Here is an 18236-nt window from a genome sequence, read left to right as displayed (position 1 = left end):
CAGGGTAGGGAGTGCACGTCACCTGGATAAGAGCAGGTGGCACAGAATGTCTCCTTTTCGTGCCATACAGATTGCTGCAACTCAAAAGAAAAGACAAGCATCTCCCGAAGGTATAATCGGTACCAGAATAGGTCAACACCTAAACAAAAACAAGCAAAATCAATAAACAAGCATTGGAAATGCAATTGCCTCTTGTCTTTTGGAGTTGGAGCTATTGGCATTGTAAATGGCAATGTTTTTTAATTATGTGTTATGGAGTGTATGTATGTGGTGTGTTGTGGAACTATGTGGGTTGGATTGGATTAGTTAGTCGTGTCATTTTGTGGCGTGTAATAGGAATGAATGAATCAATAATTTATTGTGTGATTACTTAAAATCCTTACAATATAAGATTACAAACATATGTCGTAAATTAAAACGTGGTCGGGCTTTAAAATCATAGCAGCAAGAGGGTGTGTAGTCAGCTGATGCTGACTGTATGGTTGACATATAAAAATAAAATATCACCATAGTTCATTCTTTGAGTCCCTGAGGAAAGTAATCTTTGCTGAGTAGACTTTTGTTATGGAGGAGCATATCTAATTGTTAATCCTTCTCTCTGTGTGGCATTGTTTCTTTCAAAAGTGAGCGTGAATGGTAGATTAATTTGCCGAAATTGACCAGTTCTCTACTGTGTCCAAGGTGTAGAGCTGGCAGATGGCATCCTTTGCAGTAAGTGTGCCAAGGGAAAAAAGTATGGGCCTGAGGTAGATTCGGCGGGCTTACCACAGAGCCTGGCAGCATAGGAGTATATGAGCCAGAGACTCCCTTTTATAGTTGCATAGTCAGCATGCAGTAATATCTGTAAGTGCTTTCCAGGTTGTATATAGTTCTTTTATTGGAAGCAGGTGTAATCTTGTAGCTAAACTCTGATGTGCCTGGCTCCCCACTGACTGTGTGAGATGTTGCTTAGTTGTTTGTATAATTTGTGGGAGGCGCAGAGTTTCTTGAAAGCCCCTGCCATCAAGTGCTTTTATGTCTAGTCTTCGGGAGCAAAGACACAGCTGCTTTTTTATAGTTAATTTGATTGTGGCACAGCCTACTATACTTGGGTTCCAGTTCTCAATGGCTAACTGCAGTAGCCTGTTCTTGTATGGTCCATAAGGACTAGGTCGTCGGCATACTGCATTAGATGGATTTTTGGGGTGACGAGGGAGGCTTTCTGTAGTGCCGGGCCCAGGTCGGCGGTATACAGGTTGAACAGTATCGGTTACTAGAGAATACTATTCTTCTTTAAGATAACCGGGGTAGTCTGAAACTAACTCTTCCCAGAAACGCTGGCTTCGTCAGAATGCCAGTCATATCTCATTCACAGTGCTAACATTTTTAATTGTTTGTCAAAACACTAAAGGAAACTGGAGACAAGTAAAAAAAGGTGTGAAAGGTCAGAAAGTACCTCACGTAAGTATCACCAAGGGAGCTGCTGGTTTGTACTCACAGTTTGTTCACGCTATCATCACTGGTAACTTTTATGACCATGAAAAAGATCAAACGATAGTGTCCTAAATTTGAAGGTGAAAAAAAAGAAAAGAGGTGAAGGGTGAAAAAGAATGCAGTAATATTATTGTCATTCTTAATCAATCGGACCATATAGTGAAAGAGAAATAGTTGCTTCTCCAAGCTAAAATGAGTTGTGACTCACTTGAAATGAGTTGTGACTCACTTGCAGGTGTACCTACTTTATTGATCGCAGAGATCACACTCAGAATAAAAGAATGGCATGTATTAGACCATATCACTTAGACAGGTCGACATGTTTCATTTCCACTTATTTCCGGCAATTTCATCAGGGCTAGGAGACCAGTCTCCACCTCATCGAAACTTCACACACCTTTGGTGAATGACAAACAATAAAAGAATGATGATGCCAAACACTTAGACACACATTCGAATTGTGGTCTGCTAGCAATATACATATAGAGCTAATGATGGAATAATGAAGTGTTTTACTTGTTGATGTCAGATAAGTTAACTTTTCAAATTGCAGAATAAAAAACACTGAGAAGAAGCAACTTTTGTAATTCGACAATAACCAAGGGAGTAAAAAGTACTGTATGAACAATGAATTATTTGAAGTGAATGAACACCAGTGTTCAAAGGTCTCCATCAACCTGCCACATGTGACTACATTTATGTTTATTTATCTATGTTCTGGTGTATTCTGTTGGACTTTGTATTTACAGATTGTTATTTACAGCTTATTCTTAGAATCAACAAAGGATTATAAGACATATTTACCTTGCATTTTAAGTGTGATTCTGCACAAGCATTCTCGAACTTGGTTCTCTATGTCATTTTTCAGTCTGTGATTAGCAGGGCAGAGTTATGTTATATTGATTTGAATAGCTCAGTAATCACCCAAGAGGGTATTTGGGTGCCGGGTGTAGGTGTGTGGTCCCAAGGTGCTTATATTTAGAGCCAGGACTTCAGCTTCCTGCGGAACTCAAGAAGTGAGGAGGAGTCTTTGATGTGTTGAGAGAGGTATTTCCATGTCTTGGGTGCGAGGTAGGAGAATGAACGACCTCCAGTTTTGCTTTTGTGGATTTTGTACATGTGCATGAGAAGTTTGATTTGCCATGCGCTTGTGACTGGGAGAGTTCAGTTGCATTCTGATTCGTAGATACTCCATGAGATATCATATTGCCGAATTTCGCAGCTACTACCAGAGCGTTTGATAGTACCACTGAGGCCCATTTCCATATCCCTGTTGGCAGTGGCAGAGCAGCAATTCTGCATTACAGCTTATGCTATGACAGCCACCTTTAAGACAGCTGTTGTTAGAACTGGGATTTCTGGTTGGCTAAGGTTTGCGCCAAAGCCAGGCAGAAACCACCACTCTAGTCAGGGCAAGGCAGTTACACGCCAAAAATAACCCCTGCTCTCTCCCTTGGTAGCTTGGCATGAGCAGTCAGGCTTATCCCTGAGGCAAATATACCACACAGTAGTAAAAAGTATCTACTAAGAACAGTAAACCCTCTGCGCAGCACTTGGCAAAAAAATAAACTCTTGCTTAAAATAACCAAGGTCAGAAAAGTGCTAAAGATCAAACTACCTGCAGCCTTTTTATAGTAGTGAAAACTTTACAGATAGCCTATCTTCTGAAGCAAAACAAGCATATGTCAATAGGTTAGTGTGTTATGTAGAAATTGTCATGCTGAGATGATTCTGTATAATACCTAAAGGCAATTTACAATACAAAGTATCTACTACGTAGAATCTTAGCCCTGTTGGAAACTTTTTCTGCAGTACCAAAAACGTTTGGGGAACGTACTGTACACAAGTCATCAACTGTTATCTGTACACAGAGTTAATTTTCAATACAAAGATTTATAGCATGTTCAATACCTCTACACACCTATGATACATTAGAAGCATATGCATTTTGTAAACAATTACACCCATTAGCTGGACAGAAGCTGTACAAAATTAGATTGAAAAGTAATATGGTAGTTAACCACCACTATGTAAACTATCAAACAAACTAACACACTCTTGGGATGTCATCACTTATGTCATCAGTGATGTCATCAGTGATGCCATTTGAGATGTCACTAGTGATGTCATGAATAATGTCAGAACATGTCAAGAGTGGTGTAATATGTGAGGTCTTCAGAAGTGCACGGTGAGGGCGCCAGTTATAGTCAGTGCTGATAACTATAACTGGTGAATTTCTGTGTTTTTATTTGTTCAAAACATTGACAGACCAATTCTCCTAACTATAACGTTACTTTAACTTTTGTTTTTTTCAGTGAATATCTATGTGTGTGTGTGTTTAGCAGGTGGCATTGTAATGGAGGGGGAGGAAATGTGGTGAGTGAGTTCCCAGTGGTGAAGAAAATTGCATTGAAAATTCAGGGTGTCTGTAACCAATAGGCACAATAGGGGACCATTTCATGTATCTCCACCCCCTCCCACTGGAGTTTTGAGTGATGCCTCCTATGGCCGAATCCACTGTTTTTGAAGAGACATTCATATGATTAGTAATCATGGGCCGTGGGCCTCTAAGGTTGGTGCGCACAGGTAGCCTTTAGTATGTCTGTGTCCTTAACATTTCTGTCTCCGATTCATTGTGGGTGGACCTCTTTTATGAGCATCAATTTCTCAAGATGCAGATCATGGCGGTTGTCAGAGCTGTGGCAAATAGGCCTCTTATATGGCTTGTATTCATCGGTAGGGCATTCTTGTCATGAACAAAACCAATTTTGCTGACAGGAAAGAAAGGTCCATCACATTATTGAGCGTGTTCCATACCAAAGGTCAGTATCCAGTGATGTCTGAGCACTGGAACAGAAAGTTGATTATGTTACAGTGGGCAGAGAACAGGGCCAGCAATTACGGTGGTGTACAAGCTCTGCTGACAACAGTTTAAGGAGGTACATTACCAAGCTTATAAAGATTTGTATAGGGTAAACTACATTTGGACTTCCTTGACCCATCCCCCTGTCTAGTTTTCCAATCACATTGTCCGGTTGTCCTTGTTATTACCATGTAGCATGCAGGTTGCAATATGAGAAGTCAGGAATGTAGGTGATATACTATCATTATTATAGAATCCAGAGGCTTCTCTTTAAAGCATTCTTCTGTTCTTTAGATGTTATGTTTAACAATTTGTGAAGTGCTTAGCTGCCCCAGCGACGGGGCGTCCCAATGCTGATTCTAAAGAGCAAATGGCCAGAAGCCACCTATTGCAGAGTGCTGCTGAAAGCAGGGGCCACGAGGGTCGATACGGGGACACTAGATTTGATAATGTGGCAACCTGGGAGAAGATCTTATGGGTGGTGCACAAAGTCTTCAAGTCAGCACGCTTCTCCACAGGAAGCCAGTGCAATTTACGAATAAGGCCAGAGGAAGAGAGAACAGCAGACTGGCCACAGTGTTTTGAGCTAGCTGGAGTCTGTGGATCAAAGCCTTGTTGGGTCCTAGGTAGAGGATATTACAGTAATCCAGCTGGGAAAGGATGGCTGCCTGAAAAGATAATGGATGAAAGGGTAAAAAAACCTAAGAATGCGCTTAAGACCACACAAGTCCAAAACACGTGCCTGCCACAGATTTTGCCTGTGTTTCAAAAGTTAAAGCATTGTCCATCCAAACACCTAGGTTTTTGACCACCAACTTGGGATGAGGAGGACGTCTGAGTGAGGGAGGCCACCAATGATCACCCCAAGAGTGGGTCTCTTTCCCTATAAGGAGAATCTCCATTTTGCTTGTGTTTACTTGCAAACAATTGGCCTCCATGCACTCTGCAACGGCTTCCATTCCCCTTTGGAAATTAGCCATGTCTTATCTGAGTTTGTTGGAAAAAGGGAGCACAAGCTGGGTGTCTTTAGAGTAAGACACCAGCACAGCCTCCATGGATTTTACAACCTGAACCAAAGGTTGGATGTAGATATTAAACAAAGTAGGGCAACCCTCGGATATTAAACAAAGAGAGGAACCCTGGGGAACACTGTGCTGCAGAGTGTGCAGATTACAGCTATATGGGGGGGAGATAACCTGAAAAAAGCAGTCAGAAAGATAGGAGGCGAGCAAGGCTAAGGCAGTCCCACCTATACCTGTCTCCTGAAGGCATTGAAGTAAGATTGTATAGGACACAGTGTCGAAAGCTGCACTTAAGTCAAGTAGGATCTGGGCAGAAGATCTGGTTCATCTAAAGTGCTGCAGAGTTGCTCAATAACTCCAAGAAGGGCTGACTCCGTGCTATGTAATGGTCTAAAACCATTCTGAGAAATGTCCAGAATCTGGTAGTTTTTTAGAAATGTTGTTAAATCGCATTGGTGTGCCTCTGTGAACTTGTCAAGAAAAGGCAGGAGGGAGATAAGGCAAACATTTTCTGGTTTGTGAGCATCCAAAGTAGTTTTTTTCAGCAAGGGGATAACCTTAGCATGCTTCCAGGGACCCGGTATGACTGCCAATGACAAGGCAAGATTAATCAATTCAAGGCAAGGTGGGAGAAGACAATCTTGCAGTTTAAGAAATGTGTCTGGTTTAAAAGGATCCACGGGTGAGCCTGATTTTCAGTTTGTTACACAGAATAAGTAGTTCACTAAGGTGCAACTGGGGAATAAATGAGACCAAAGGCGGGATAGTACTAATGTAACTGTCAGGCTTAGTGCAGGATTCTCCCCCAACGTCTGAGAGAATGCTTCATTTGGAGGTATTGTCAATTCATGGTTGGGAAGAAATGATATTCTATTTGAAGTTCTGTGATTGATTTCAGTTCTCCCCGTGACTGTAAGTGATCCAACACAAGGGTTCCCTGGACCATGATATTGGTCTCCCGCCCACTTGTGTGAGACTATATATCCAGGCATTGGAGCGGAAAAGTCTGTCTGAGGAGTGTAAATTCTTTCTCATGATTTGGATGATGAGATTGAGGGGCTGTGTCATCAGGGTATCCTGATTGTATAGTATATGGAAACCAGGGCCAGCATGGGTAATCTTCGGTTCAGAGTTAACCCAGAGAGGAGCATCATTTTGCCTCAGCGATATAAACCAGTTGGAAAATTGAATGCTGTGAAATAGTGTTCTTCATATGGTAATCCATGGCTCCCACTTCTTCTATTGGCAATCAGGTAAGGAATTCTCAGTGCTGGCTTTTTGGGTCACCCTACAAAGTTTCTAATTCCCCTATCACTTTTCCCGAGAGTGTGATTTTTGACCAAGAGTGGGAGCATAGTAAGCACGTAAGTGAACCCGGGCACTTTTGTTATCTTCACCTCCTGAACTCTGCCTCACAGTGAGAGATTGACATGGGTACATTTGGCCTATTTTGCACTGGTTTTAGCTATGAGCATGACAGGTTGTCTGGGAGTGTTATTTCCAGGCCTCTGGTAACCTATATTTCGAGTTTTGTTTGAAAATTATAGTGTGCTGTGGCTGCTTTGGTTGTCATCCTGGACAACAGAAGGGCCTCACACCTGTCCCAGTTGATCTTATTTCGCGAAAATCCTGAGGAAGCGAAGAAGGTAGATGTGAGCACAGGCAGCAAGTTGGGAAGACCAGTGAGTGTAAGAAAGATGTCATCTGCATACAGGGGGATCCTAGCCTGCCTGTGTTGGTATGCCTACCATGCGTTTATCTGTAAAAAACAGCTGCTATAAAGGGTTCAAGTGCAATTAGGAAGAGGAAGGACGACAGTGGGCAGCCCTGGCAGGCACCAAGAAGGATTCTGACAGGACACCTCCACAGTTCTCTGTGCTGTGGGGGCCTTGTAGAGACATTTGACCTCGGTAATAAATACCTCTCTAAGGTCCAGCCTTTGAAGGGTGCGAAATAGACAATCCCACTCAATCCTGTAAAAGGTTTTTTCAGCGTTGAGAGAAAGTGCAAACCTGTCATCATAAGCAGTAAGCATATGTGGAGTATGCATATGGTTCTGGGAAGCCCTGCCAGGCACAAATCCCACTTGTTAACTGTGTGTAGGTGTAGGGGTCACCTTCTTATGCCAGGCAGCTAGGATCCTGATTCAAATTTTGATTTTCATGTTGAGCAGAGATCTCTGGAGATAACTGCTGCAGAGTAGCGGGATCTACCCAGGTATGGGGAGAACTGTTATCAGTGCTCTGTTGGAAAGGGCTTTGACGTTCCCAGTAGCTTCTGCCTCCTTGTAAGCATTGTATTAGGAGTCCACAGCATTCGTCTGGAAGAATTCACCCAGGTAGCCATCCTCACCAGAGTGTTATTGTATTGGAGTACTGTTATCGCCTGCACGATTTCCTTTTTAGTAGTTACCCCTACTAGCATGACTCTACCTTCGTCATTAAGATGTGGTACTTTTATGCCTACAAAGAAGGTGTCTCCCCCAGACCAATCGTTCGCTAGCTCTGAGCTGTATAGAACTTTGTAGTATTCCACAAAAGCCATGGCGAGTATTTGGGGGTTGCTAACCAGTTCACTGGATTGGTTATGGATCACAGCAATAACCTTCGGTCCCTCCAGTTACCTAAATTGCGCTGCTAGCAAGATTCCCGCTTATCACCCCTGCTCATAGTGCCGGACCTTTATCCTATATAGCATGTATTTTGCTTTTACAGTGAATAAAGTGTTCGATTCCATTTTGACCTTTTCACAGTTCTGCTGGGATGACTCCATTGGGTGAATAGCGTGCCGCCTCTTTAAGGAGGTAGTGTCTCTCTTTATAGGGTTTCTTGCCTCTCAGTTCTAAGTTTGTTAGAAGTCACAGAGTCTCTCATCAACTGTCCCCATATCGTGGCCTTAGTAGGGGCCCATAGAGTTTGTGCTGACAACACAAGTCCTTATTGTCTGCTAGGTACTTGGTGAGGTGAGACTGAAGATGTTCTTTCTCTTTGGGCATTTTGTTGCAAGAAATATTAAGGTGCCACGGTTTCCTGTGGGGTTTACATAAAGTGAAGTCTAGCTGTAGATGTATAGGGGCATGGTCAGAGAGTTCCAGTTCCAGAATGTTGCCATGCATTGTTACGGATACCACAGTTTGAGGTGTCAGAAAGTAGTCAATCCGCAACACGGTATCATGCACTGCTGAATAGAAAGTGTATTCTTTGTCAGCTGGATGAAGGAGATGCCAGTTATCACTAAGTTCATGATATTCAAGGTATATCTTTTAAAGGAGCCCTATCTCTATTATTGACTTACTCAAGAGGTCCTGCGCTGTTTAGGAGGGCATCTGGGTATGGGTTCCAGTCATTTGCCAGTATGATCTGCTAGGTGCCTAACTCAGCCAGGATTCTATTAAGTCAAAGGAAGAAGGCGTCCTCTGTCCCATTCAGTGTATATATGGAACCCACCGTAATGACTTTCCCCAGTCAGGAGCTTCATCATAGATAAGCATCCCTCCTCATCTGGCCAGGACAACGATATTGTACAAGGGAGCGTTGTCCGTATTAGAATAGCGACCCCATATTTCCAAGGACTTGAACCTGGGGTCCTGTCGGCCGTCTCTCATTGGGCAGGCTTACAGCTGAAAAAGACTTGACCTACCCAGCCCTGTTTCAGATTTTCGGCTTCAGCATGTGTTAGTTGTGTTTCTTGTAGGAGACCAATTTGTAACTGTTGGTTGACAATTTGAAAGTATCTTTCTCATTTTAACATACTTGGTTAAGTGTAGGAAAGTAGGATCTGCTTCTTATAGTTACCCCTACTTTTTGCTAAATGTGGTACTGTTTTTGACTAGGATCCTGCTAATCAGGACCCCAGTCTATTTGCTTTCTCCCTAATCTGTTATGGCATGTACTTAGGTACACTCCAGATTGGATACTTGGGTACCCTTGTCAGTCCCTGGTATATGGCACACATGTACCCAGGGCATAGGTACTTGGTTAAGTGTAGGAAAGTAGTATCTGCTTCTTATAGTTACCCCCTCTTTTTGCTAAATATGGTACTGTTTTTGACTAGGATACTGCTAATCAGGACCTCAGTCTATCTGCTTTCTCCCTAATCTCTTATGTCATGTACTTAGGTACACTCCAGATTGTATACTGGGTTACCCTTGTCTGTCCCTGGTATATGGTACAAATGTACCCAGGGCATGGGTACTCCAGAGGCCTCCCATGGGCTGAAGCATGTATTATGCCACTGATGAGAGGTCATGCAAAATGGAACTACAGGTCTGCCATTGCAGCCTGTGTAAGATGGTGCATGCACCACTTACTTTAGGTATAGGTTCCCTATATCTAAAGGGTAACTGCACTTAAATCCTATAAGTCACCCCTATAGCAGGGCTTATCAATCCTGAAGGCAGGGTGCTTGGTTCTAAGTGAGAGGGTGTTCTAACATGAGCTAGACACCCCTGCAGTCTATGGAGTCCATTCCCCCGGGTTGTCAGTGATACAGCCATAAACGCCATATAGAGTGGCATTATGCGACCGCGTACTGACTAACTCTAAAGTGACTGAATCAAACATTATCGTGTTTGGCATCAAACATTGTGGAATCATATCCCTACACCGGTAACCGTTGTGGGAGTTATGATGCCACCCCTCAAAAGCGAGCTTCGTTGGGTCTCTGGTGTTCCCGGTACCAGCCTTCTAGTCCTGTGCAGTACAAAATGGTTGCTGGCAACCAGAGACACATTTCTGCCCTCCTGCTGCTGAGACAAGCTCGAGCAGAGGAAGGTGGAACAATAGGCATCCTGTCACAGGGAGGAGTGACCAACTACCTGACATGATTTAGTGTATTAGGGTTGGGTGGGTGCGTTTGCAAGCGACCGAAAGTCTGCATGAGGGGCACATTTGGTGACCCTGTGCATAGTCCAGGTCAAACCAGTCCTGGGAGCCATTGGCTTCTGCTCTTGCGTGAAACTGGACAAAGGACAGGGGAGTATCCTCCCCTGAATCTGTTCAACCCTCTCTCGTGGGTACAACAGGGCTTACCTGGCTGTCGGACCCTAGATTCGATGTGGACAATATTCTGAACCAGAAACCACTGAACTTCAACCATCTGGACACTCTGGACTTTACTGGACTTCGTTTGGGACCGAATTCACCTCCCACTACGTACAAAGCATTGTCTGTGCCCGTGCACCATACAGGCTCTGTGCAGGACCTGTGGAGCATCAAGGACAACCAAAGATATCTCCCTTGGAGTGAAGGAGTCACTCCCCTGCAACCGCAGGCACCACATCACGATTGACTGGTCTGCTGCTCCTGAGCTCCTACAGACTCCAAATGCTCCAGCAACACCAGAGGTGGGTTTCTACGTCCGTCGAGGTCCGAGCTGTCCTCTCACCGAGTTTGAGGTCAGAATCCCTAGTGGGGGCTGCAATACCCATACCCTTGTGCACCATGTTAATTTGCAAATGCACATGCTTGTTGGTGTTTCCCGAGCAAGTTCATTGGGCTCTGTGTAGCCCCAACCACTGGCACCATTTCCTACGAAGAACTCTAGCCTCCTTGCACCGAGTGCTCCGTGGGCTGCTGCTTTGTGAAAGTGCTCAAGGTCCTCTTGCGACTCCTGTGCCTCCAGCTTGTGAGTCCACTTGAGGGCCTACTTTGCTTTTTTGGGCTCCCCTGGTTGCTCCAGGCCTGCCTTGACTCCCCTTGCTTTGGTGAGTCTCCTGGACCTTGCTGGTCCGAACCCTAACCTTCCTTGATCTTCTGTGGGGGTTTGTCGTTGCCAGGGCTTGTTGGTGCTCCCTCCGGACACCGACGACCGCTCAGCATTCAGCATCCTGAGTGGGACCGCTCATATCCGGCTCTTGGTCATCCTTGACATCTCCTGGTCCCCTCCCCGCTACAGAGTCAAGAACCCCCTCAACGCACCTGAAGCACCCGAGATTGGTGGGCATTCGTCTACCGAGCCCCTGGTCACTCCTGTGTGACCCAGACTCTGTCCCCTCTGCTTTCAGGTACTCTTCAACTAGAATCCACCCTTGGATTACAACACATTTCTTCATTCCAGCAGTGGCCAGGGCCAGCTTTAACACTGGTGACGCCCTGTGCGACAATGTTGGCGTCCCATCCCCCCCACCTCTGCCACGGATTCCCTCACTAGAACCCTTTAACAGTGCCCCTCAAGTCTCCATACCACCGTCTCAGATTCATTTAGTTTTTTAGCACCACTCATATCAGAGCACTTTACATCACACACACATTGCACAGAGACAATCATATGTGTATAAATCAATGTCTAGGAAATGTAAAATCAGACAGGACTACAAGGTGTAGTGTAGGAGTGACTTGTCATCGATACTGGTCAGCAATATAGTTTGAGTCCTTATTCTGGAAAAGCACAAATTCAGAACTTAAAACATTGTTAGGGGTTCTCTTTAATAAGAATTGTTTTCTACCCAAATGAACCCTTTTGGCAAGATTAGGATAATGAAAGACTGGGCAAAAAACATATAGCTCTAACATATACCTTGCAGTTTGCATACAGCTCTTTGATGAGACAGTTAATAGCTCAATGTTCTATATAATGATTTGAACTTATAAAAGACTTGTAACAAAAGGAGCTCTTTTACAGAAGCAGTAACCCACTGACCTATTTACATTATATGCACTTTGTGCTCTGCATGGTACACGTTCTTTGCAGCAGGCTTTTTAACCCTCTGCGCTCCCTTACAATGAGTCAAAAACTTCCACTAGACAAACCTTCATTCTCTTTTCAGTAGGATGATTAATCACTGGAGTTATCTTGACATTTTAATTGATGCCTGAAAATTTCTGGAGGCCAGGAGCGCAGCAGGAACAGGGCAGCAGTTGTTTTTTAAAATGATAAATTACTTGCAAAAAATGACACCCCACCCCAAGTCAGTGCTTGGTGTGGTGGCACCGATCGCAACGCTCTAGAGCCGGCCCTGGCAGTGGCTCTTCTTCGAAGTCCCCCATTGAAATCAATGGTGGTTTCCGACACCACTTCAGACCTATGCACCCGGCTCTCCTGTAATAGGTAACTGGTATTATGGTATCCACGAGTGAGGTGGCTCTCCAACCTCCTAACTTCCACGGGGTTTCTTCGAAGTCCATTGGGAAGGGTCCTTAAACTTTAAAACTTCAACTGCGACTTCCCCATTGAATTGTACGGAGCATGTGGTCATGTTCCCACACTGCACCCGTCCTCCGTGGGATCCCTACTTACTCACCTTGGGTGGTTCCTTGGGGTCTCAGAGATTTTACGTACTCTAGACACTGTCTTGAACCGAGTTGTGGTTCTTATACCACTATTTTGATACATGGTCTGGTCTCCCCCTGGAGCCCACTGTGTATTAGTGTTATTTACTATTGTTTCTGTGCTGCAGTATTGTGTGCTTTGTGAGTATCCTCATGTAGAGGGTACTGTGTCCTACTAGAGAGTGTTTTAGTAATAAATACATATTTTTATAACTACTGCGTGGTTCTCCTTTCATTTAGCCAATACTATAAGGTTGCATTCTGGTAAAAGAAACTGCTTAACATTCCTTCAAGACTAAGCCTGAAGGCTACTCTCCACAGCTACCACTTGGATAGCTTTCTAAGGTTATCTTTGACCTCTTAAATCACCATAAGGGTAGTTTGGACTGGTAAGGGGTGCCCACTTTAATTAGTGGAAAGCATATACCAGGCCAACTTCTCACATTAAGCCATTAACATTGTGAGAGATAATCTGTAACAGTCATTAGGTCAAATGGTAAGTACAGGGGGAATGACAAAAGGGAATGCTTGTGGGTGGTACGTATTGTGAGAGGCAGATAGTGGAATGCTGAGAACAGGAGGACTGCTGTCCCCAAGCATGGTGAAAAGAGGTAATGTTCGGCCAGGCCTTGGTCTGTAAGAGTATAAAACAACAAGGCTAGGGTCTATGCATGCAAACCAAGAGGGATGGGGAGAGGCGGGAGAAGTGGAATTACACCGCTCGAATGTAAGGGACAGCTGGTAAAATATCAGCAGCTAGTAATCATCAGGTTTTGAGTGGCAAGTATTTTGTAAACAGCCTGCAAGCAACAAACAAGAGGAGGTCATAGCAAACAGAGGGAAGGCCTATATTTATCGGAGTCCTTCAATCAGTGTCAGCTCATGTAGCGATGGTCTCCAACCCTGACCATGTGGAGGGCTTCAGGAGGGACCTGGATATTTTTCTGGGACAGTCTTGGGTAAGTTCTTCTACTGTCCGGATCACCTTCTTGCAGTCTGTCTGCTTGTTGAAGATACAATCCTGCAGCCTGACAAGAAGGTCTGTTGTTTCTCAGTTGTGGTGGTGCGTTGTCCATCCTTTGGTTGTCCAAGCGTTGAGAAACCTGACCGGATCAACAGTGTCAGAGTACTCCCTAGTGTTACCATCAAGTGCGATCCACATTGTGGCCAGTTCCAGAAGGCCGTATTTAATGTTCCCTTTTGTAAGTTGAATTTGTAACACTTTTAAGGCCTTCCATTTGGCGTTGGTTTTTCGCTGAAATATCTGCAGCAGTTTGGATTTCGTGGCAAACTTTTCAGGCCGTTGCAAGGACCTGTCTGGCCTGCTCATGATGGAGTAAACAGACAATGATAGGTCTCGGTCTGTCGGTTGTGGTAGGTTGCAGAGCCTGGGTTCCTATTCTGGGCACTCTTTCCAGTTCAACTTCTTGGTGAGAAGGTCACATTCAGAAGGCAAAGGAAGAGTTGCATGGAAACAACACTCACAACTTCTCCATTATCCTATTTGGACATATCCTCCAAATCAATCACTTTCTGTTTTAGGTGCCAGATTTAGGGTTCCCACTCATCAGCATTATCTAGCCTCTCCTCAATTGATGTCAACCTGCTATCCTCACCTTATACTTTACTGCAGAAGAAGACCATGTGTGCACATATGGTTTTCATGTCCAGCATGAGGTCTGATATCTTTGCATCCAAGGATCTTAAATGGGAGTGTACAGCATATATTTCCTTTAAGATTAATTCCTTAAACACCTCCTAGCCTGGCATCAGGTGAGGGTGCCAAATCAAGGCGAGATGAGGGGTAAGAGGGGATGATGTTGCTCAGGTGGGTTCTGCAAGGCATAATTTCCCACTCACTGGTTTTCTGAGGGTTCTGACCGCCTTGTACAGTAGCCCATAGGGGCAGGTCCAAAAAGGTGAGCAGTGGAACTTTAAAAATTGAGTCCTTCACTAGGGACATCTAAGGCTTATGTGGCCAAGGGGAGGGAGGCACAGAGGAGGAGCCGCGCCGGTCAGAAGGGTTGTGGAGTCCATGGCGTATGGGTGATTGCGGGCAAGCACAAGCCCAGTAGGACTGCTGATAAGTCCCATGAAAAAGCACCAGAAAGACCCAGTGCGTAACTTTGCCTCAAGGACCACAATCCACTGGAGAAGCTCCTAGGAATGGGGAGCAAGACCAATAAAGCTGTATAGGCTAGATGTAGAATGGCTCGGGTTGTCTCTAGGCCCACCTCTAGACCCTTTGTGTAGAAAATGTAGTACAACGAATGGCAGCCACATCGTTGGTACCCCTCTCTACCATTGGTAGTACTTGTGGTCCAGGAAATGACCTCTAATGGCGTAACAGCGGTGGGGGGGGCTGAAGGAGAACTCTATCCAGGCCCCCCTTGGGTGTTAAAAGATTGTGAGGGTCCCTGATTCACATAATTGGAGCCCTGAAGCAGTGAACACGAATATGACCCTCGAGTAGGTAGGTGTGGGACCTCGTATGTGGAAGGGCGGTGAGTGGAAGACATCCCATGCCACGGTCCAAAGCCACTCACTGTAGTCGATAAGTAGTGGCACCAGGACATGTAGATTCCCGCCTAGGTCCCATGTCCAGTGGGTTGGGTCCACTGCCACCTCTGCGGATTCCTCAATGATGAGTAGAAGGGATACATAATATGGCCTACTTTCCCATCAACCTCATGATCAGGGGGAACAGGTACCAGTGTATGGCCAGGAGTCCGCAGTCCTATGTCATCAGAAGTGGGGAAGAAGGGGAGATTGGCCTCACGCCTTGGGATGTAGCTAGAGTGACAAAGGTTGGGACCCAGGGGCTGTAGTAGGATGCAGCAGTGCGTCGGTTCACCGTACAGCCCAAGCGCGGCCTAAGGTTCCCTGAAGCTGTAGCCAGTTTTTAGAGCTGGCCTGTTTTCCCAAAGTGGGTGTGGTCAGCCATCTGCATAGATGGCGTTTACCGAGACCAGGGTCCCAGGAGTCATCAGGGCCCACCTCAAGTCACGTCCTCATTGGTCATAGCCTCTGGCGGGTTGGAGGCAAGCAGGCAGAGGAGGTATTCACGCCACGGCAACGGCCTCATACGCTTTGGGTGAAGGAGATCGATTCTACATCTTGCACCATGACTGGATCCTTCCCCTTGTTCTTAAACATTTCTGGATAACATCATCATTAAGGTCAATCACAACAGTCCCACCATATTCCCCAGGACATATTCACATCACTCATTGTAAAAGCCTCAACTTCACTCTTCTCACTGTTAGCTACTGCCTTCAAGTATAGTCAAATGACCTACACCTTTAAACGCTCAGACCAGATTTTATTGGCTTTCAAAACTATTGACCCATCTTCAAACCCATTCATGAAAAATGTAATATAAAAATCATTTCCCCCAACTTAAGGCAAACTTTAAATTGGTCAATATTATCAACCCTAACCTAATATAGAGTTTTTTTGCAAGGTTGTATAGAAAGTCAGTTGAGTTTTGGATGCCTTTTTTAAGACCCTTGACCAAAGAGATGTCTCCTGTAGACCTTCTAGACATAGATGTGCCGATTGTAGCGTACCGTGTCTCCCCATTCCCTGATAGTTTTAGCTGATGTCTGGGAGGCTGAAAGAGAAGGTTGTTGTGGGATGTGTAGTGGAAGCTAGGAGATGTGGACAGTTGGAGGAGGCTGGAGCCCTACCAGGACCTTTCTGCAGGTGCTGTAACCTAAGGTCCTAATGTAAAATAAAGAACTTACCTCGTACCTCAGTATCTTCAGGCACTTGTATGTAGACCCTATCCTCCAACTTCAACACTGTTATCTACTTTGTACTACTAAATATCGCTCAACCTACATGAATGGCACATTCTGTACCAGGGTGACAGGAGGTGCTCAGCCATATGGTAAAATTATTGCAGTTTTCTTGCTTTCAGAAGACCTAATTAAATAATGAATATAGGCAATGTTTCCACTGAACCTTTGGCTGATTAATAACAGGTTGAGGACCTGTGGTGGAATGTGTGGAAGAATGTAACATAAAAGGGTGACAGAAGAATGTCTACTCTTATTTCTTTGGTGACAATAGTACCAAATGGTGTGGGATGTCCTACCTTCTTAATGTATAAATAAGGAAAAGCACACCAGCCCACTTTTTTGGGTACAAACTGCACCAGAACCCAATATAACCTATGTTTTTAATCTATTATTTTACTTCCAGCTGGAGGAATGGTGGTTGAATGCTGTGTATCTTGAAAGCCGGGTGGCCTCACAAATAAATGTGAATTATGGAGGGCCAGCACCCTATATTGAACATTACTGGCCTGCTCAAAAAGGCACACAGATTGAAAGAGGAGCCATTGCACTTTGGTATATCCTGAAGTTCTGGGACCTTCTTAGAAAGTAAGAATTGCTACATATAAAATATTTGCATTTTAAAAGTTTTGGTTTAGTTCATAAGTACGAATTAGAAATGTTACAGTTCTTACTGATCAATTTATTGCGAGTATGAACATTTTAGGCACTAATTATGATGTAGGGTTAACATGAGTCCGCCTGACACTGTCACGGTGTGGGATCCTACCGACCGTAGGTCGGTGGTTCCGCACACCATAATAGGATGCGACCGCTTGTGGTGCGGTCGCAAACTCCCATATCACTATTGTAGTTTGTGCTGCAGGCGGTTTACCCTTGCAGTACAAGCTCCCATAGAGAAATGGGAGTTAGTGTGAATCCCTGCACCTTGTGGCAGGTACCTCACTGTGCATGGATTTCCAGGGGGGCACGATAGAAGCTTCCCAGGCCCTTCAACTGGAGGCCGCTGAGCGATGGGAGCCATGCCAGGGTCCCTCTAAGTCGCTTTTCGACAAGCTTTTCACGTCGGAAAGCCCAACATGGAAAGCCTGTTGGAAACCGACATAATACTGCCTACATTGTAATTAGGCGGTCAGACTTTAAACCAAGGATGTTGGTCAGAAAGCCTTCGGCCGACATCCTAATGAGCCCCTCTATGTTATTGACATTTATAAAACTTATAATTACATTAAGTACAATAATAACGCTTAAATGAGAGATTTCATTTAATCTGTTGTTTCAAAGGAAGCCTTTCTAGATGCATGTTCAACCTCCGAACACTTGGTACATTTCAACATTCCAGTAGCTCTTACTTACCTCTTTAAGATTTCGTCAGCTGTTTTGCCTCTTAGCCAGTTACACACTCAGTACCACTGGCTCATTCCAGTTGCAGTTTGCATCCCCTGTTGCTAAAATTGTCTGCCAGTCACCACATGATAACGGTATAAGGCATAACATAGAGTTGTATGCCAACCCACTGGATCCCTATAAGCTTCATTAAAAGTGAGGATACATGAGTTCAGTAGTGGCATGTGTGTGTGCACTAGGAAGTATGGTAATGTATCCTATGCAGTTACAGGAACAGACTGACCCATGATGAGATCCAAGAAATGATCCTTGGTGAAATAGAAGAGGAACCTTGAAAGGCTTTATTCTGACAGATTTTGGATCAGGGGAGAAGTGTTGTTGGAAGAGAAGAGAGATGGTATGAAGAAAGATTTAAGACACTTAAGAGGGTGCTTTTCATTTGGACACGTAACAGGAGAAAACA

The 18236-nt window shown here is 44.6% G+C and overlaps 1 protein-coding gene across 2 annotated transcripts in view; it reads left to right on the top strand.

Moving 5' to 3' along the window:
• The window catches only part of LOC144785552 (peroxisomal carnitine O-octanoyltransferase-like), a 414661-nt gene that overhangs the window by 22762 nt on the left and 373663 nt on the right, over window positions 1-18236 (top strand). For both annotated transcript variants that reach the window (XM_078664397.1, XM_078664398.1), the window contains exon 4: window positions 16833-17014. In XM_078664397.1, coding sequence (XP_078520523.1) covers window positions 16833-17014 — 182 coding nt within the window. The remainder of the gene's footprint in view (window positions 1-16832; window positions 17015-18236) is intronic.

This window comes from Lissotriton helveticus, chromosome 10 (genome assembly GCF_964261635.1).
Source record: "Lissotriton helveticus chromosome 10, aLisHel1.1, whole genome shotgun sequence".
NCBI classification, from domain to species: domain Eukaryota; kingdom Metazoa; phylum Chordata; class Amphibia; order Caudata; family Salamandridae; genus Lissotriton; species Lissotriton helveticus.
The sequence above is the reverse complement of the archived record's forward strand: the minus strand, read 5'-3'. Positions and strand labels throughout refer to the sequence as shown.